The sequence below is a fragment of the Anolis carolinensis genome, chromosome 3 (assembly GCF_035594765.1).
Source record: "Anolis carolinensis isolate JA03-04 chromosome 3, rAnoCar3.1.pri, whole genome shotgun sequence".
In the NCBI taxonomy this organism is placed as follows: Eukaryota; Metazoa; Chordata; class Lepidosauria; order Squamata; family Dactyloidae; genus Anolis; species Anolis carolinensis.
Window position 1 is genome coordinate 157,492,464 of NC_085843.1, and position 20,486 is coordinate 157,512,949.

Sequence of the window (20,486 nt, forward strand, 5' to 3'; positions counted from 1 at the left end):
GAGGGCACATATTTTGCAGGTTGATCGCCTGTGATGGAAGGACTCAACATGACCATCAATGGCTATGAAATGGCAATACGATATTTGATATGGTCCATGTTTGTTTAAAATAGAGTTGCAGGTACTTCTCCAGTCTACAAATGCTCCATGTTCAGAATGAAAAGGCTTCTCTAATATGGGAAATAATCCAACCTACTCAGTCCCCGGTAGGTAGCTTTTTTTGTTGCCTGTGATTTATCAGTGGAGGCTTTACATACCAGTCTGTATTAAATGTGTATGCTGGTTGGCTGCAAGAGGAACAAACGGACAGTAACACAAAAATCTCAATGGAAAAAAAATGAGTACGGAAAGTATAGTAAGTCAGCTTTTAGATGTATACATTTTTAGATCAACATACACTTTTGTACCAAAAAAAGAAAAGAATGACAGACCCCTGAAAAATAGGGGAGCAGTAGTCATGCTCACAAACTTGCTAGAACTATTTTAGATCTATACAATACTTGCTCATTTTTTCCATATTATAACATACAACTTAGGCTCCTTTATACTAGAAATGAAAGCCAAATGATTATCAATACTGAACATAATGATGACTATTAAATAATGCTATTTCAAGATGTGTTAGTAGTAGGAATAAGATTTACTGCTTTAAAAAAAGTAAGATTTTAGGGCTGAACCTGACTGCTAGTTCCTCCTAGAAAAAAGATGCCATAGGGCTCAAGAGAAATACTTCAAGAGAAATACTGACTTAATAAGCCCCATTCATTCAATGGCCTATTATTGAGGATAACAAATTTATTTAGCCTATGAACTCCGATACATGCTAAGGCGTTTATGCATGAAGGGAAAAATCATAAACAGATTTCTCTTACGTGTTGTCGAAGGCTTTCATGGCTGGAAACACTGAGCTGCTGTGAGTTTTCCTGGCTGTATGGCCATGTACCAGGAGCATTATCTCCTGACATTTCGCCCACCATCTATGGTAGGCATCCTTAGAGGTTGTGAGGTGTTGGAAACTAGGCAAGTGGGGTTTATATATCTGTGGAATGTTCGGGTGGGAGAAAGAACTCTTGTCTGCCTGAGGCAAGTGTGAATACAGCAATTGGCCAACTTGATTAGCTTTGAATAGCCTGGCAGCTTCAAAGCCTGGTTGTTTCCTGCCTGGGGAAATCCTTTGTTGGGAGGACAAATATTCAGAAGACAGGGGAATTCCAGACAAGAAACAATCAGGGCCAGTTAACATCTCCCAAAAAGGATTCTCCCAGGCAGGAAACAGACAGGCTTTGAAGCTGCCAGGCTATTAAATGCTAACCAAGCTGGCCAATTCACACTTGCCTCAGGCAGACAAGAGTTCTTTCTCCCACCCTGAACATTCCACAGATATATAAACCCCACTTGCGTAGTTTCCAACACCTCACAATCTTTGGGGTTGCCTGCCATACATGTGGGCGAAACATCAAGAGAGAATGCTTCTGGAACATGGCCATACAGCCTGAAAAACTCACAGCAACTCAGGTTTCTCTTAGACAGCAAACTGCTAGAGCAGAAGTGGTTTTTCAGCTCAGACATCTGTGACCCCCTTGCATAGTTTTGGGTGAAAGGTCTAAACCAGTAGTTTCCAAATGCTGGGCCTCCAAATATTTGAGACCTCACCTCCCAGAATTCCTGACTGTTGGACAGTCAGATGGGGTTTCTGGGAGTTGAAGTCCAAAACACCATGAGGGACGAAGTTTGGAAATCTCTACATAATAAACACAACTACACAATAAACACAAGCATGTATTCAAACATCAATGGCAGTTTCATGGCAAAGCCAGCTTGACTAGTGGGTTTCCACAGTAAAGTCTTTTGGAATGTTTACAGACTCTGGATATTCAACCTTCAAGGTTCTAGGTTCTTGATCCCTATGGTACGTGTGGCTTCAGAAAAACAATAGAAAAGATTGGAACCGCCCCTTCTCACTGTTTCTTTTCTTTATGAGAAATGGCTCTTATGGGTCTGAATACACATAGCTATAGCATAGCCTTCAGGTTTTGCTTGACGATTGATGAGAGTTATGACAACAGCTAACCTTGTCCCACAAATGCATGAGACGGAGTAATGTGATCACAGTGGTTCCCAACCTTTGGGCCCCCAGGTGTTTTGGACATCAGCTCCCACAATTCCTAACAGCTGGTAAGATGGCTAGGATTTCTGGGAATTGAAATCAAACACATCTGGAGGCCCAAAGGTTGAGAACCACTGATTTTTTTAAAAAATGTGTTCCAAAGTAAGTTGCTCTCATTGGTACTAAAGGCATGGCTGCTTGAGCCATGGCAAACACACAGTATTTGCACTGTGTAGCAAATGGATGACATTTCAAGCACCCTCTCACCTATTTGTTGAATGCTCAGAGATATATCCAGTGCCTTGGCTTCAGGAGGGGGGTTGTCTAAACAGCTGGACAATACAAATAACCGTTATCTTTTCAACTAAAATGGCTTTCATTGTTTTATCACTTATGAAACATTCTGTGTTTATATATATATATATTCAGATATAACTTCACTTAAATGTACAGAAGACACTTGTAGCTCAAAACAAACATGTCCTCACTTTTTTTTTCTAGGAAGAACAGTATATTTTGACCATCCTTTTGTCTTTAAAAACCTGTCCCCACCTTGTAGAAAATTCCTGTGTCAGAGCTAGAAAAATGGAAGTGCATCCCACTACGCGCCCAGTGCTTCCATGTCACTCAAACCCTTCGCATGAATATAAAAATGCCATTTTCTCTGCTGAATGCTTTATACAAAGAAGGGACAAAGTGTTAGGCCATAGAGAAGTTTTCTTTCGAAGTGTTATACCAAGGCTCATCCAAGATATCAGATCTTAAGCATTTGTTCAGCTGCTGCCAAATGATAGAGGAAGTTTTCAGTCGCTGGTGGGAACCGCTTCTGTTTCAGTGCTTCGAAGTTAAGGGATGGCTTTTCTCCATCATGTAGGACCTCTGTGAAGGAGGCCAGGTTTGTCAAAATTTCTTTTGTCTTCAATGAAATGTCCTGCAGGCAGGAATAGTTTTAAAAATAAAGAGCAAACATGAAATCAGGGTGGTCAGAGAGGCTTCTTAGGCTGAAATCAGGAAAATGTAAAAGGGTAGCTCAAAGGTCTTAGGAATAAACTTCTTTACACCCCTCCCAATGTTTACAGATCTATGCAACTATACATCAGAAGAATGGGTCTCAAAGAAAGAAGGAGCCACCAAAGGTGCCTCAAGAGGGATGAGATACAGGATTTTTTTCTATCTAGGACATTGTGCATAAGTTCCAGTTCATTTTGTTAGGTTGCCTCGTCTACAGTTTCAGAATAATAATAATAATAATAATCATCATCATCATCATCATCATCATCTTTATTTATATCCCGCCACCATCTCCCAGACTCAGGGCGGCTCACGAAACACTCAAGGTGTGACACAAAATACAAGTGCAAAACAAAACATAGGCAATAAACAGTCAACACCACCTCATAAATTCACAGTACCCATGGTAAAAATAATAAAATACAGCAATTGCTGTAGATAAAACAGCAGTAGTTACTTTTATGTTAGTTTTATGAGGGTGGAGTTTAGGAAAACCCTTCCTGTTTTGTGTCAGCCATTTGGCCTACCCCTTTCGTCTGAGGAAAGGGAGCGATTTTGTACCAGTAAGTTGACCACTTTAAAACAGTTGATCAATGTTAAAACAGTGGATGTGGCTCTTAATGAGACATGCCTCATTTTCACAGGATGCCTATATCCCACACCACTGGAGAAATTATACTGTTTAACCGGCATAGCACCACCTGACATCCGTTGGGAAGTAGCAGCCAGCACTGAAAGGACCAAGGCATTGACATTTCCAGCCCACCCCATTTTTGAATATCAGCCAGCATGCCAACGCCTTAAATCAAGAAATAGTTTGCTAAGATCTACAGAGATTCTCATAGGAACATCTCAGTAAACGAGAGTCCAAAAGTGGCAGGCTAAAACCCAGAATCTCAATCAATGGTTGATGCCGGATGAGTTACTTCTTCCTGAGCACACAGAAGACTGGGCGACATGGAAGGTGCTGAACAGACTGCGCTCTGGCACCACAAAGTGCAGGGCCAACTTTAAGAAATGGAACTATAAAGTGGAGTCCGCAACATGTGAGGGCGGAGAAGAGAAAACCACAGACCACAATGCAGTCGGAGCCCTGCCACATGCACAATGGAGGACCTTCTTACAGCAACGCCAGAGGCACTCCAAGTGGCCAGCTACTAGTCAATAAATATTTAGTATAATGGCAAGTTTTTTTTAACTTTGTGTTTTCAAATACATCACAACTTGTACCCTCAGTTCACTTCTGACACAATAAATAAGTTGACCACACCCTTTTGCTTGAAGTAAAGGAGCCATTTTAGATCGCAGACCACCAGGGAATCCTGGAGGCAGGACATGTCTTCAGTTGGTTGGTCCCAGAGATCCAGGCTTGGACAAGCCATTTCAGGTCTATTATTTTCTAAACCAGTTTTTATTTAAACCAATTAGTTAAACAACAACTGGTTATTGCCTTGAGCATTGGGTGCCTAAGGGGCCCCTATACCACAAACTCAGAGCAAGGAAAACTGTTATCTATCTTCCCCAGAAACATCCACGTCTTGCAGCTTCAGGGACAATAAGTTACCTTTCAAGTTTTAAATAATGAACTTTGTTGTGGGGAAATCAAGTTAGTGCCTGGGTGGAGTTGGACCCAAGACCAGTTAATACATCGTTACCATTTCCTTAACTGCAACAGCGTGGACATTAAGTCTGTTGTATTCCTTGTTCAAACAAGAAGGCAATCCAGCATGCCCAAAACCAACAAAGTTAAGACACATTAATGCCAAAGAGACATTTGAAGAAGCATGGGTGAGACAGCACACACATGCTATATCCTTTCACTGTCTGCATATCCAGGGGATACGGGAGCCACTGTAAATAAGTCCACTAGGTCTGTGGTGTACTTTGCACTGTGAAAAAGTAGGTCAGGGATTAGCCCCCACCTTGGCCACCTTCTGGAAAGACCTGAAAACTTGTTTATTTCAATGTGCCTTTGACTAATTCGGTTACAACTTTACTGAGTCCTTCTACCTCCACCTTATACCCACTCTGCACTTTATTACTGGCCCATCTTACCAGTGGTCCTGCAATATATTCCACATGTATCATTATTGCCCTGCCCCAATTCTGAACACACCCACAGCACTTGGCGATTGGTTATTGGTTGTTGTTCAACCTATGTTTTATGATATTTTATATGTTTTATGCAGTAATTCATTGTAACTGGATTGTATTTTATGTCTATGTTTTATTGCTGTACTATCGGGCTTGGTCCTTATGTAAACTTCCCCGAGTCCCTTCGGGGAGATGGGGAGGGTTATAAGAAAAAAGTTGTTATTATTATTATTATTATTATTATTATTATTATTATTACTACTACTACTACTACTAATAGTAGTAGTAGTAGTAGTAATACTACTACTACTACTATTATTACATAATGTTTACATTGGAGTCTGAAGAAAATACTTCAGCTGTACTCCACAAAAAGGAAAATCATCCTGTTTAGGAAGCCTTGGGAATACAGATTTATTATCAGTAAATGTTTGATTTTATACCTATTTTATATACCTGTATACCTGGGGCTGCAAAAAAAATTATTGGGCAGAAAGTGGTTGCGAGTGGGAAAAGCCCTGACACAGTGCAGTGCCCAGGTAGCTCTTTGGTTTTAAAGGTATTCTAAGTCCCCAAATAACAAAATCATTTGGTGTGGAATAAAAATATTAACAAGCTGTCTTATATCACATGAGACCATTGTCCCCCTATTATCTACACTTAATGTGCTGCTGCTGTTAATAGCTTTCTGTGGACTCATACTTGAGAATTACTGACTTAAACCATGGCTTAGGTCAAAAGTGGACAACTTGTGCCCTGCTGGGTGTTTCTGAACTCCTATTGTCCTTGGATTAAACAATACTTTGAACCAGTGTTTTCCTTTCTTTGAATGTGAAATTGCAATATTTAAGAAACCAAAGTGTGTTCAAGATTGAAGGAATCCAATAAGTAGATTAACCTTAACAACTTGACCATTAGATTTATCTGGATCTTCTGCTGACTGAACAATGAGCTGACCGATTTCTTTGTGTAGTTTTCCCATTGTCATTGCCTCTGAGGAGAGAAAGAAAGAAAATTGTGTTACCCATAATCACCATCCAGGTCAGAGAAAACACACAGTAATAAATGGTCCTAGAGCCCTGGTTCCTAGCCCTAGTTTTGGAAATGTTGTTCAGATTGAGTCCCAGAAGCGCCAGCTGGTATAGCAAAGTATTCTGTAAGTTGTAGTCTAGTCCAACAAACCTGAAAACTCCTGGTCTGTAGGTATCATAATTATAGAAACCATGTTCAAAAGCTCATAACAACCCAGAAATCACAGAGGAAAGACAGATAAACTTTATTATCCCACAAACTAATGAGTCTTTGTATCAATATTAATCTTTCTGCAGTCTCTATGGTTGGGCTCACAAAATCCTTCTTGCTGCCATCTTTTAGTATTTGGCTTTTTTGCTTGTAGTAGGCCATTAGTTTGCCTGCTTTTTTCAGCTAAGAAATAACCACTGAACTAGATATTGTGTCATTTTGACTGAAATCCATTAATCCCAACTGAAAACGCCAACACCAACATAAAATAATTTCAATCTCTATATTTCTCCTTCTCCCTAACTTTATTTCTACGCTGTCTTCCTCCACATAGTGGCTCAAGGCAGGACAATATCATGACAAAACCCACTAAAATCTAAAAAATCAATACCATAAATTTTAAAAAAACCAATTAAATATTTGCTATTTGTTACTGTTTTAAACAACTCCCATTATTGTATCCAAGTGGTTCAAGAATGGAATTGTACATTTCCTCCACCAAATTAGAAAGTTACAACAAACCCTACACAAATCTGCTACTAACAAAAACAAGACGAAATATGCAAACATCAACATTAGATGACAACAAACCTTTTGCTTGCTGAGGAATTGTGATTTCACTTTCAGCCAGATTCACATATACATCATAGAGATCTCGCCTGTTTATCACTTCTGAATCAATAAAGCCAGCAATAAAACCTGATTGGGAAAGATTAAACTATGATTACTAAGCATGATTTTCCATATATTGTTTTTAATAAAAAGTATCATTATTTTCCTACTTCAAAACCATCTAATGCTGGTGGTTTAAAAGGAAGAATTTTGTTGAATTTCTGCTGATATCTTTCAAATTTACTCAGGAAAATGCAGAAATAAAATTCTATCTTAAACATACTTCTACCTGAAGATGGAAAATCATAGCAAAACATCTGACATGGTTGTTATAATATGCATTATAATATTTTAATATAATATCTATAAAATTAAAAATAAAATATTTCTAAGAATATTTTAGAAAGAGTACTGCACACAGACCCACAGGAGGAGGAGGAGGTGAGGCTTAAAAATGATATAGCTCATAGGTTTTCACCCTAAGTAAAACAAGGGCATATTACCAAGACCTGGCACTAAAGTACAAATAATTATACAATATTAAAAAATGCCACATAAAAGGTAAGAAACATACAAAACAACTTATCTTAACAAGCTTAGGATACAACAGTTTGAAATGCCTGAGTCAACAAATAAGAATGTAACATTAGTGACAGCACCATCTCCCTGGGTTATATGTCAGCCCTCCATATTCAATTAGTTTAGGGACACAAGATCCTTATAAAAAGTGAAAAACTATTAGTTTAAAAATTGATTTTTAAAAATCCTGAGAGACCATTACTTAAGGAATATCTACGTCCCCCAGGACCATTGTATAGCAAATACCGGGTTCAAGTTGAACCCAGAATTGCACTGGAGGGCTTAGAGATTTCTAGAGATAACATTTTAATCAATTTTGTGAATACAGTAATAAAATCCACAAAAGTTAAGTCTGCAAATGTGAAGGGCTGACTTTATTGCTTTCTGCTATTTGACTCATATACCACTGCCATTATAATAATGGGAAAATTTAACCAATATGTTAAAAGCCGTGGATCACAACCCTGGTTATTAATACCTGGACACATTTTTAATGCTTCCAGCTCATCATCATTCAGATGTACATAAGAATGAAGGACTGACCAATCCTGCCGATGCCACACCAAGGCTGGTAGAGTCCTAAAAATTAAATCAAAAGAGTTTGACTATATTCAATACTATACTTTTAAAGGAAAAAAAATGAGATTCATACTTTCTGGGGTTTAGTATCATCTGTGAACTAGACCAATCTGTGCTTCAGAGTCTAAGCACTAATGATCCAAACATGGACATGGGTTATACATTAAGAAATGAATAGGCTGAATATAATTCATACCCCATTGCCAAAAGACTAGAGAAGAAACCGAAACATGCTTGGTGAATACTTATTTCATTGATGTGCTGTACCTTGTAAACTCCTGAACAGCTTCTATTCTTGGGTGATATACTACAATTCTTTTCTTTAACATAACTGCGGTATACAGGATGACTGTTTCCATTCCAAATTGAGAGATTATATCTTGAACACAAGGAAGGAATGAAAACAGGCGTTTAGTACTATGTGGCAGCTGATAAACATACAGATAGCAATAATGTAGTGAAGTAGAATTCACAATAACTCATTTAACTACTTAAAATGAGAAACAGTATCTAACTGTCTAGTGCTGTTTGGAGCACAAGATGTCATGGGGAAGAAATTAAAGTGAAGCTGAAGGCAGATGCCAGAGATGTGGCTCACAGATGTCAGATGTTGACATCACACCTGTCAGAAAATGTTGCACTGTCCTATTTGTAAATACCCTAAAGGCAGTGTTTTATCATGGAAGCTAAGCCGGACCAGTTCTGGTTAGCACTACGATGGGAGGCTGTCAATGAATACCAGGCATGTAATATCCAACTCATCTCAATTAGTTTCAGACAAAACTGCTTACTGTACTGCAATCTCTAGATGGAGCAAGGCTTGGAAATGTTGTTTTTGGAAATGTCAACACTACGGTGTTGATATTTATTGATGTTTAGCTTTCAAATGAAATTGTAATTGTATTTTTATTTTAACTTTCAAGTCTTGACACAAGCATTTCGTTGTTTTTTTAAGTTTTGCATCTGCCTTGTTTTTAAATTGAACTGGTTTGTGTTATGACATTTGTTAGTTGCTTGAGGCCATATGGAGAGAAAGGCGGGATATATATAAAGTTAATAATTATATTATTATTATTATCATCAACTAATAAAGCTATTCTTCTAAGCTCTAAGCAGTCAACTGGTGTATTATGGTGGCTATAGTACTGGAATGGGACTTACAATGCCCAGGAATATTTAACTATGAAACTTGATGAATGGCCTTGAGCCAGTCATTCATTTTCAGATTGATCTCCCTGACAAGACAGTTGTAAGAGTAAAGTGGGAAACTGGGGAAGGGGAAGTTATAGACACTGCCCTGAATTCACTAAAGGATAACGGGCTATAGATGAATATATCTCATTAGAATAAGGATTTAAAAGAATTTCTCCTACCTTTAATTGAACCTGCAAGGTAAGCTTTTCGGACATCAAAATCTTTGCTTAGGAAAGAGCCGTTTTCTTCATTCTGGCAGATTCCTTTTGTCAAGACAGAAATATAACTCTCCATCATTTTCACAGGATTCCCATATTTCAGGTATATTCTGAAAACAATAACAAAATCCATTTTTTAACTTTGCACTGATAGCAAAGAGAATTAAATATACTGCTGGGAAGTCCCTAACAACTGCCCTAAGGAACATTTTATTGTTCATATAATATGCGTTTTCACATGCTAGCTTACTTGTTTTTCTGTGTCCGACTCAAGATACATCATGACCTCCGTACAAATGGGACTGGTACCTACAGTTTCATATCTCTGTCTTTGACAAAATATATTTTCTTTAGGAATTTTCTAGTTTTTTTTAGGTGATTTACGATATCCTTCTGCTGGATGTTGCCAGAAAGTCACCCTGGAGGACCTAGAAAATTCCTATGAAAACAGGAGCTTCCCAAGTCCTACAGAAAGATTTTATAATATGTATGTTATGGAAAAATAATACCTTGTTTGCAGTTGTTAGGCTTTGAATAACTGCCATCAAGCCACTCACCCATTGAAAGAGCTGGCTAAAACATGTATTATCTCTCAAATAATTTTTATCAAAGCATATTTCTGCAAAACTTTATGAACCTGACCGGTGATCTTTTGTTTAACCAAACCACTTGGTTAAACAAAAGACTTATTTCCAACAAGATGACGTGGACTGATTTATGGATAAAGCATGAGGATCTTGGATGAACGGATTTAACCATATGTCTTCTATTTTATATTGTATCTAATTGATCTTAATGGATTTTATATATTGTTATGATTTTAACTATGTTGTCAGCATCAAATTGTTGCCAATTGTGTAAGCCGCCCTGAGTCCCTCCGGGTGAGAAGGGCGGGATATAAATGCTGGAAATAAATAAATAATAAATATAATAATTTCTGGCAGATACAGATCATTTCAGTAGGGTTCCTCATTATCTGTGGTTTCCTGTTTCTATGCTAAGTTCAAGAACCTATTTTTGTAAGGATACAGGAATTATACTGTATTAAGTCAATTATATTACATCATAGACAACATTTGTAATTAATAATATTCATAAAAGCTGTAAGTAATCCTATGCTTTCCATTGAAATCATGCTGCAGTCTAAATCTTGCTAAAGAAAAATCCTTGTTATGAATCCCAACCTGTGAGACTTTATAAAAGAGACAATCAATAGAGCCTCGGCTCTATAATAGAATATACCAACCATCTCATAAACAGTATGTGGGATCCACTTTGTTGTTTGCTGATTAAAAAAGAAAAGAAAATCAAGTCCAGTAAGTGGAACCTGCTGCAAAGGACATACACAGAGGCCCCTTCTAAACTGTCATATAATCCAGATTATCAAATTAGATAATCCACATTATCTGCTTTTTTTAAAAGTACAAATAGAATCCCATCTCCTTTCTTGCCTATTCCAAGATAACCTTGGTAGAGTACTTACCAGTATGTCACAACTATACCAGTATGTCACAACTATCTTGAACTACCCCCCCCCCCCCCAATAGTGAAGAATTGTTTTCAAAATTCACTCTCAAAATTGGGAACAAGCAATGACTTTATTCATATCTGCTTTTCCCTTAGGCTACAACTCAAGACTGAGAACAATGACCAAAAAGGATTTTAAATTACCTACTGAACTCTGCAGCTGCAGCATAAAACAGACCAGTGATACACACCTACAGAGGATCCGAGAAAAGGCTGCATATTTCTCTGGATTAAAGTCTTTTGTGGTCAAGACAATGGAAAAATGTGTCACCTGTAGAACAGATGGATAAAAAAAACATTGCTTCAGAGAGTTGCTTTACACCCAACTGTGTTACATATCATGCAATAAAGGACAGCCATACAAAGATACTCAATGCAATGAAGGAAAGTTTCAGGATTTTAAAGAAGTACTTATGCAACTTCCACAATCAAACATATAAAACTGGTGCCAACTATTCAAGTGAGTAAGCTTGCCAGATATCCAGGATGCAAACATTTGACAGAAATATGTGACTTCAGAAGAAAAAAGAAACAGGAAGAGGATTGGAGTTACAGGAAGCTGCTAAGCAAACAAATGTAAGCATACTTATAGAGACAACAAATTTGAACGCTGATGACCCATAGTAAAATATAGACAATCACAACTATCCACGGCTTCAGAGGCTGGCATCCTTTCAAGATGTCAGCCACGGATACAGGTGAAACGTTAGGAAAAAATCCTGCTAGAACACAGTCATACAACCCAGAAACCACACAACACTCCAGTTATTCTGGCCCTGAAAGCCTTCGACAATCATAATCATCATCATCATCATTATGCTTTTATCTGCTTTCCTCTGTATTCCTATTCAACTACCATATCACTTTGAATATACCAATGTCACTTGATTTTGGCTGCTAAACAGAACTGGGTCTGGCTTATATGTGGAAATGGCAGATCAGGAGGGAACATGGGGGATCTCCAGAAAAGGCTAGGAATGTATCCTGCCTAAAACCCTGGACGGTTTTTGTCAATCAGCTGATAATATTAGACCAGGTGGCCAAATGGCTTGATTCAGTTTATACAGCAGTATCCTATACACTTATTTATCACAAATAGTTATTCTTGTGACTTTTTAAATTGCTGTTGAATTTTCTTCAACCTCTGTTTTGTTTTTTTGTTTTGTTAGTTCTTGACTCTGAAACAACCACTGTATCAGCCATGATTTCTCAGGGATTAGTATGATGCATCCTCATAGCTCTGACAGTCATACACCAGCATGAAAGATTTAACTAATATGGAATCTACAGATTAATTACCTATAATACAATCCTATATAAATGTACTAAATTCGTACAGTACATTCTGTTCCTTGGAAAGTGTGTTTAGGATTATAGTTTTCTTTAGATGATCAACCCAAAGCCTCAAGTTTACGGTGAAATCATTTCCTGTAAAAACTGTATGCTGATACATGAGCATTGTGATACAATGCTGAAAGAAAGGATAACTGGAAAAGACATACCTCACCTTTGTCCCCCAAGTCATATTATAGTACTAGAAACATGATATACTTTTTCCTGTTCCAATGCATCTTGCACTTCCCAGTTGTGGGGGCATCTACATGATGGAATGAATGTAGTTTGACACCACTTTAACTGTATTATAACTCAATCCACTGAAATCATGGGAGTGGTAGTTTTACAAGATCCTTAGCTTTTTCTTTTAAACAGTGCTGGAGTCTCATCAATCTACATCTTGATGAGGCCATAGCATTAGGCCAAGGCAATTAAAATGGTTTCAAACTGCAGATAAATAAACCCCACCTGCCCAGTTTCCAACACCTCACAACCTCTGAGGATTCCTGCCATAGATGTGGGTGAAACGTCAAGAGAGAATGCTTCTGGGACATTATTATTATTATTATTATTATTATTATTACAATATTTATATACCGCCCTTCTCACCCAACAGGGGACTCAGGGCGGCTTACAATAAAACAGACATATAAAAACAGTACAATACACTATAAATCAGTTAAAAAATTAACTTACATATAACATTCATAAAATGCATTTATAAAATATAGATAGGCGTGTACAAGTTTAAAAGACTGGGTCTGTCAATTGAGTTCCAGTATACATAATAGTAATTAATGCTGCTGATTCTTATTTGAAAGCCTGGCCCCACAACCAAGTTTTTACCTTCCTACGGAAGGATAGGAGGGAGGGAGCCTGCCTGATTTCAATGGGGAGGGCGTTCCATAGGCGGGGAGCCACTACTGAAAAGGCCCTGTCTCTCGTCCCCGCCAGCCGCACCTGTGAGGCTGACGGGACCGCGAGCAGGGCCTCATCCGATGATCTTAAGCTTCGAGGTGGGTCATAGCGGGAGACACGTTCGGACAGATAAGCTGGGCCGGAACCGTTTAGAGCTTTATAGGCTAAAGCCAGCACCTTGAATTGTGCTCGGTAGCTAATCGGCAGCCAGTGGAGCTGACGTAACAGAGGAGTAGTACGCTCCCTGAACGCCGCTCCAGTTATTAACCTGGCAGCTTCCCGTTGGACTAATTGAAGCTTCCGAACAGTCTTCAAAGGCAGCCCCACGTAGAGTGCGTTGCAGTAGTCTAAACGGGATGTAACAAGGGCGTGGACCACCGTGGCCAAGTCTGGCTTCCCAAGGTACGGTCGCAGCTGGCGCACAAGTCATGGTCATATAGCCCGGAAAACTCATAGCAACCTAGTGATTCCAGCCATGGAAGCTTTCAACAACATATTCTAACATGCTCTTATGCTCATATTCTTAACACAGAGATTGTAATTGTCAGACATCGTAGTCAATATTTGCCTTATGGATGGACATACAAGTGTATATACAAATAATTTGGACAGATTAGCAGGCATGTCAAATATGACTTGTAGCCAAGCATTCGCAAATGCCATTTCTGATAAATGTTGATAAAGCATGAGAGTATACACAGGAATAAGATCCTTCGACACCAACCTCTGAACAATTTTGATCCTACCTTTTTCAGCGCTGAAGAATCGGGAACCTCCATGGTTGTAATGTAAAACCACGTCATTCTGTACTGACCAAAGAGGAATGTGTGAAGCTGTTTGCTTTCATCTGTAAGGCAGCATTTTCTCAACAAGAGATCCCTTAACTCAACTGTCGTAGAAGGGTAGCACCAAACCCACAGAGCATCTCCGTTGGTATCTTTTTCTATGGTGGAAAGATGTTCACTGTGAGAATGCCAACAGCAGCAAGGAAGTAAATTGATTGGTTAATCAGTTCCACTTACTGCAATCACCTTAACACTCGCATTGAACACACACAAAAATATATTGATTCCCACTCACACAGCTGTTATTTAAACCTTAAACTGTTGCTTCCTTTTTAAATGTGTGTTACAGCAAACATAGATGGATTATGCACATCTTTATGTGCCTTCAAATCACCTGTTGACGTATGGCCATCCCAAAAATTTCATAGGATTTTCTTATGCAAGGAATACTCAAGACGTTGGGTTGCTGTGAGTTTTCGGGGCTGTATGGTCATGATCTAGAGGCATTCTTTCTTGACATTTCGCCTGTATCTATGGCAAGCATCCTCAGATGTAATGAGAAACTAGTCAAGAGGGGTTTATATATGTGTGGAAAGTTCAGGGTAGGAGAACGAACTCTTGTCTGTTTGACACAGGTGTGACTGTTTCAATTGGCCACCTTGATTAGCACTGAATAGCCTTTCAGCTTCAAGGCCTGGCTGCTTACTGCCTGGGGGAATCCTTGGTTGGGAGGTGGTAGCTGGCCCTGATTGATTCATGTCTGGATTTCTTCTGTTTTTTTGAGTGGTGTTCCTTATTAACTGTCCTGATTTTAGAGGGTTTTTTTTCATACTGGTAGCCAGATTTTGTTCATTTTCATGGATTCCTCTATGCTGTTGAAATTGTCTATATGCTTGTAGATTTCAACGGCTTCTCTGTGTAGTCTGACATGGTGGTTGTTAGAGTGGTCCAGCATTTCTGTGTTCTCAAATAATATGCTGTGTCCAGGTTGGTTCATCCAGTGCTCTGCTATGGCTGACTTCTCTGGTTGGATTAGTATGCAGTGCCTTTCATGTTCCTTGATTCATGTTTGGGAAATGCTGCGTTTGGTGGTCCCTATGTAGACTTGTCCACAGCTGCATGGCATATGGTAGATTCCTGCAGAGGTGAGAGGGTCCCTCTTGTCCTTTGCTGAACAAAGTATTTGTTGGACTTTCTTAGTGGATCTGTAGATAGTTTGTAGGTAGTGTTTCTTCATCAAATGATTCATCCAGGCAGTAAACAGCCTGACCTTGAAGCTGAAAGGCTATTCAATGCTAATCAAGGTGGCCAATTTAAACATTCACATCTGTTTCAAACAAAGTGTTCTTTCTCCCACCCTGAATATTCCACAGATATATAAACCCTACTTGACTAGTTTTCAACATACCTCATTAACTCTGCCTCCCATAGATGCAAGCAAAACATCAGGAAAGAATACTTTTGGAATATGGCTGTGCAGCCCGGAAAACTCACAGCAACTCAGTGATTTGGGCTATGAATATTTCAACAACGCTCAAAAGGTTATTTTGCCAGATTGTTTGTCTGAAATATTCATTGCAAATCTCCCATCCAAGTCCTATTAACTAGGGCTATCCTGCTTTGCTTCCAAAACCGTACTTGATCTGGTTAGGCTTTAGATATATGATACACAGATGCATTATTTATCTCCCTCAAACCTGTACTTATGCATTGTCCCCATACTGTGATGGCAATGAACTTGTAACCAAACCTAAGCACACGTCAACAAAAATGACAAATATTATTTTTCTGTTTGCTCTCCCTTCCTCTTTTGTTTCTCTTATGTGGAATTTCAAACTGCTTGTGCTCTGAACAAATCTTGCCAAGAAAACCCTGTAATGAGTTTGTTTTAGGGTTGCTATAATTCAAAAATGATTTGAAGGCACATAAAAACATTAAATGAAACTAAATTATTTCCTTGTTTGTAAAGAAGCATCATCATCATCTAGATAAAGCTTTCTCTTACAGAATAATCAAACCTTAGCATTTCAAATAGCCACATCCGTTGACAGACCAAGGAGTATGCACACACTGGACAATTAGGAAGAGACCTAAGCTGCTTATACAAAGTACACTGAATGTTAATTAACATGACAGGACTATGGAAGGGATGGCATATTTACATATTTTGGTGTCTGATTTTAAGGGTTTTAAAAAAATGTCTTCTGGAAACATGCATCTTTAAAGGTGCATTTACACTGTAGAATTAATAAAGTTTGACCCCACTTTAACTGCTATGGAATCATGGTAGTTTTAGTTTTACAAGGTTTTTAGCCTTCTCTTCCAGAAAATGCCAGTGCTACACCAAACTACGATTCTTATGATTCCATATTATTGAGCCGTAGCTGTTAAACTGGGATCAAACTGCATTAAATATACAGTAGAGTCTCACTTATCCAACATTCTGGATTATCCAACTCATTTTTGTAGTCAATGTTTTCAATATATCGTGATATTTTGGTGCTAAATTCATAAATACAGTAATTACTACATAGCATTACTGCATATTGAACTACTTTTTCTGTCATATTTGTTGTATAACATGATGTTTTAGTGCTTAATTTGTAAAATCAAAAACTAATTTGATGTTTAATAGACTTTTCCTTAATCTCTCCTTATTATCTAACATATTCGCTTATCCAATGTTCTGCCGGCCCATTTACGTTGGATAAGCGAGACTCTACTGTACATGCACCTAAGGCATGGCTAGAATTACACATAAGTGAGCCCTGATGATGTTGTAAGGATTGACTCCCTTCTGGAAGACAGTAAAGAAGTACAGGTTGAGCATGTAACTAATCCCAAAATCCAAACCACTCCAAAATTCAAAACTATCTACATGGGTGGTGGAGATAGCATCACCCTTGCTTTCTGACCATTCGATGTACACAAACATTTATGTACAAAATTACTCAAAAAATGGGTAAATATGGTGTATATGAAAGATATGGTAAATAGTGGGTCCGATTTCCAAGATATCACATGATGTACAGTATAAGCAAAGACAGGCATTCCCATACCTAAATTCCAACACATTTCTGGTCCTAAGCATTTCAAATAAGGCATACTCAATCTGGGTTGCTGTGAGTTTTTTGGGCTGTATGGCCATGTTCCAGTAGCATTCTCTCCTGACGTTTTGCCCGCACCTGTGGCTAATGGCATCCTCAGAGGTTTGTTCAGAGGTCTACTTCTCTGTAGAAGTCTGAACAAGACCCTTCGTTTACGATATGTTTCATATACACCATATATTCACATAGTCCTAGGTGGCACAGCAAATTAAACTGCTGAGCTCTGAACTTGTTGACTGAAAGGTCGGCAGTTCGAATCCGGGGAGCGGAGTGAGCTGCTGCTGTCAGCCCCAGCTTCTGCCAACCTAGCAGTTCAAAAACATGCGAATGTGAGTAGATCAATAGGTACCACTCTGGAGGGAAGGTAACGGTACTCCATGCAGTCATGCTGGCCACATGACCTAGGAGGTGTCTCGGGACAACGCCGGCTCTTCGGCTTAGAAATGGAGATGAGCATCGACCCCCAGAGTTGGACACGACTAGACTTAATGTCAGGGGGAAAGCTTTACCTTTACCATTCACACAGCATGAAGGTAATTTTGTGTACACAATGTTTCCAATAATTCTAAACAAACCTCTGAGGATGCCTGCCACGGATGCAGGCGAAACGTCAGGAGAGAATGCTACTGGAACACAGCCATACGCCTAAAATACTCACAGCAACCCAGTGATTCCAGCCATGAAAGCCTCCGAAAATTCATACTTAACCTGTTAGGGACATCAATTCAGAACCTTAAAACCATGATCCAACATTTAAGGTAGGCATGGGAAACTTGGGCCCTCCGGGTGTTTTGGACTTCAACTCCCACCATTCCTAACAGCCGGTAGGCTGTTAGGAATGGTGGGAGTTGAAGTCCAAAACACCCGGAGGGCCCAAGTTTGCCCATGTCTGTTCCAAACTAAACTATAGAATGAATGGATGCAGTTAAGTGAGAGGGCTGAGATGCAATAGAATCCTGGGATTTGTAGTTTGGGGATTCTCCAGCTCTCCTGGGCAGAGAAAAGTCGGAGCCCTGGGGAGACGACAAACTCCCAGGATTCCATCGCATTTGAGCCTCGTCATATAGTTAAAGCGGGGTCAAACGGCATTCATTTCGCCGTGCGGACGCGCAGGGGAGGGAAGGAAATGCCCTCTATTGGGGGGCAGTGCTCTATGCATTGCAGCACGAAGGAGCAGAAGAGCACTCACCGATCAGCCCCACGCCTAGCAAGAGCTGAGTCTCCGTCTCTGCCATCTTCCTCGCCGCCTCCTCCTCCTCCTCCTCCTCGCTGGGACCCCGCCTATTTCCTGACAGCCGAACCCGCTCCAGGGGCCTCCTCGAGAGAGGAGAAAGGAGCAACCCACGCCTCCCAGCTTCCGGTTTGCTTTGGCAGCTCCATTTTAGAAAGGATAGCCAAGGAAGAGCACAGAGTAGGCCTGCTTCCTTCCTTTTGGATCATCTGCAGTGAAACTAAAGGCACCTTGTTTGGATTGTTGGTCTCCAGTTAGGATGAACCTGTCCTGTAAGGTCAATGCAGCTCCTGCTTTAGCTATCAGGGCTCAAGGCTATGGCATCCTGGGAGTAGTTGTTTGACAAGGCCTCCTCTTATCTGCCAAGGATTTTGGGTGTCTTGCAAAGCTACAAATCCCAGGATACCGTAACACTTAAGGTTGGATCTACACTGCCCTATATCCCAGCATCTGATCTCGGGCCCCTTCCACACAGCTGAAATCCACATTGAACTGGATTACATGGCAATGTAATCTTGGTGAAAACTTGGTGGTTCCAACAGGTTTTTGGAAATGACTAATCTGAATAAATCTATCTATATATATAAAAGAGTGATGGCATCAGGGCAGCGGACAAAACAACAAAACTACAGGCCCCCCAACCTCAAAATTTGACAACACAACCCATCATCCACGGCTCTAGGTTGATACAACAAAAAGAAAAGAAAAATAAAGTCCTAATTAGAGGGAAAGGAATAATTGTTTTTATCCAATTGCTGCCAGTTAGAGGGCTAAGCTCCACCCACTTGGTCTCCTAGCAACCTACTCAGTCCAGGGGACAGGCACAGTTAGGCCTCAGGCCTCTTCCACACTGCCTATAAGATACAGATTATCTGATTTTAACTGGATTATATGGCAGTGTAGACTCAAGGCCCTTCCACACAGCTATATTACCCATTTAGAATCTTATATTATCTGCTTTGAACTGGATTATCTTGAGTCCACACTGCCAAATAATTCGCTTCAGTGTGCATTTTATACAGCTGTGTAGAAGGGGCAGTTCTAGGCAGATAATATACGATTACAAATATACAGTAGAGTCTCACTAATCCAACATAAACAGTGTCCTCTACCCTCACCACTTTCACAGTACACAAACAACCAAATGCATACTAAACATAAAGACAACCATACAACAGACATTCAATACCACCACTACCTCAACAATTTCTCACCAACAACACCAGACAACGCCACAGCAACGCGTGGCTGGGCACAGCTAGTATATATATATAAGGGTAATGAAATTTTGGCCTAGGACAAAACAACAAAACTACACATCCCAGAAACACTAAACTTGGCAGCACAACCCCTCATCCATGCCTCTACGTTCATACAACAACAAAAAAAGAAAAATAAAGTCCTAATTAGAGGGAGAGGAATAATTGTTTTTATCCAATTACTGCCAATTAGAAGGCTAAGTTCCACCCACTTGGTCTCCTAGCAACCCACTCAGTCCAGGGGACAGGCAGAGTTAGGCCTCATTTAGGCCTCTTCCACACTGCCTATAAAATACAGATTATCTTATTTGAACTGGATTATATGGCAATGTAGACTCAAGGCCCTTCCACACAGCTATATAACCCATTTATAATGGACTTAATGTCAGGGGAAAACGTTTACCCTTTACCTTAACTACCACCAATTCCTCAATACTTTATTTCCCATACCACCATACTTCGCCACAGCAACGCGTGGCCGGGCACAGCTAGTAAATAATAAAACTTTATTTATACCCCGCCACCATCTCCCCACGGGGACTCAGGGCAGCTCACATGGGGCAAGGCCCGACCAGCACAATTTACAAAAACAACAGCATAAATACATTGAACAATATACAAAAAACACACTAAGACAATAAAACAAGAGTTAATACAGCAGTAATAATATCAATCAACCACCAAGTAC

At 39.5% G+C, this 20,486-nt stretch overlaps 1 protein-coding gene across 4 annotated transcripts; it reads right to left on the reverse strand.

Annotated features, from left to right (window-relative positions):
* Positions 1 to 351: 351 nt before the first annotated feature.
* dennd10 (DENN domain containing 10) lies at positions 352 to 18,657 on the reverse strand. 4 transcript variants are annotated; one of them, XM_062975647.1, is made up of 9 exons: positions 18,498 to 18,657; positions 14,163 to 14,379; positions 11,355 to 11,434; positions 9,598 to 9,746; positions 8,492 to 8,603; positions 8,124 to 8,224; positions 7,046 to 7,153; positions 6,111 to 6,205; positions 352 to 3,038 (listed from the first exon to the last, which is right to left on the reverse strand). In XM_062975647.1, the coding sequence occupies exons 2-9, from the start codon at positions 14,217 to 14,219 to the stop codon at positions 2,862 to 2,864; spliced, it is 879 nt and encodes a 292-aa protein (XP_062831717.1). In that variant the 5' UTR covers positions 14,220 to 14,379; positions 18,498 to 18,657; the 3' UTR covers positions 352 to 2,861. The 4 variants fall into 4 exon arrangements, with proteins under 4 accessions (XP_062831717.1, XP_062831716.1, XP_062831719.1 ...); XM_062975646.1 differs by having other exon boundaries at positions 14,163 to 14,359; positions 18,498 to 18,651; XM_062975649.1 differs by lacking the exon at positions 14,163 to 14,379 and having other exon boundaries at positions 11,308 to 11,434; positions 18,498 to 18,607.
* Positions 18,658 to 20,486: the final 1,829 nt, after the last annotated feature.

Excerpts from the sequence above, each read along its gene's own strand:
- dennd10 (XM_062975646.1), bottom strand. The coding sequence starts at position 18,543 with ATGGCAGAGACGGAGACTCAGCTCTTGCTAGGCGTGGGGCTGATCG. Across the intron at positions 11,435-14,162 it reads ATTCTTCAGCGCTGAAAAAG|GTGACACATTTTTCCATTGT; the intron begins GTAGGATCAAAA and ends TCTGTTCTACAG. Across the intron at positions 3,039-6,110 it reads CTAATGGTCAAGTTGTTAAG|GACATTTCATTGAAGACAAA; the intron begins GTTAATCTACTT and ends TCCTGCCTGCAG.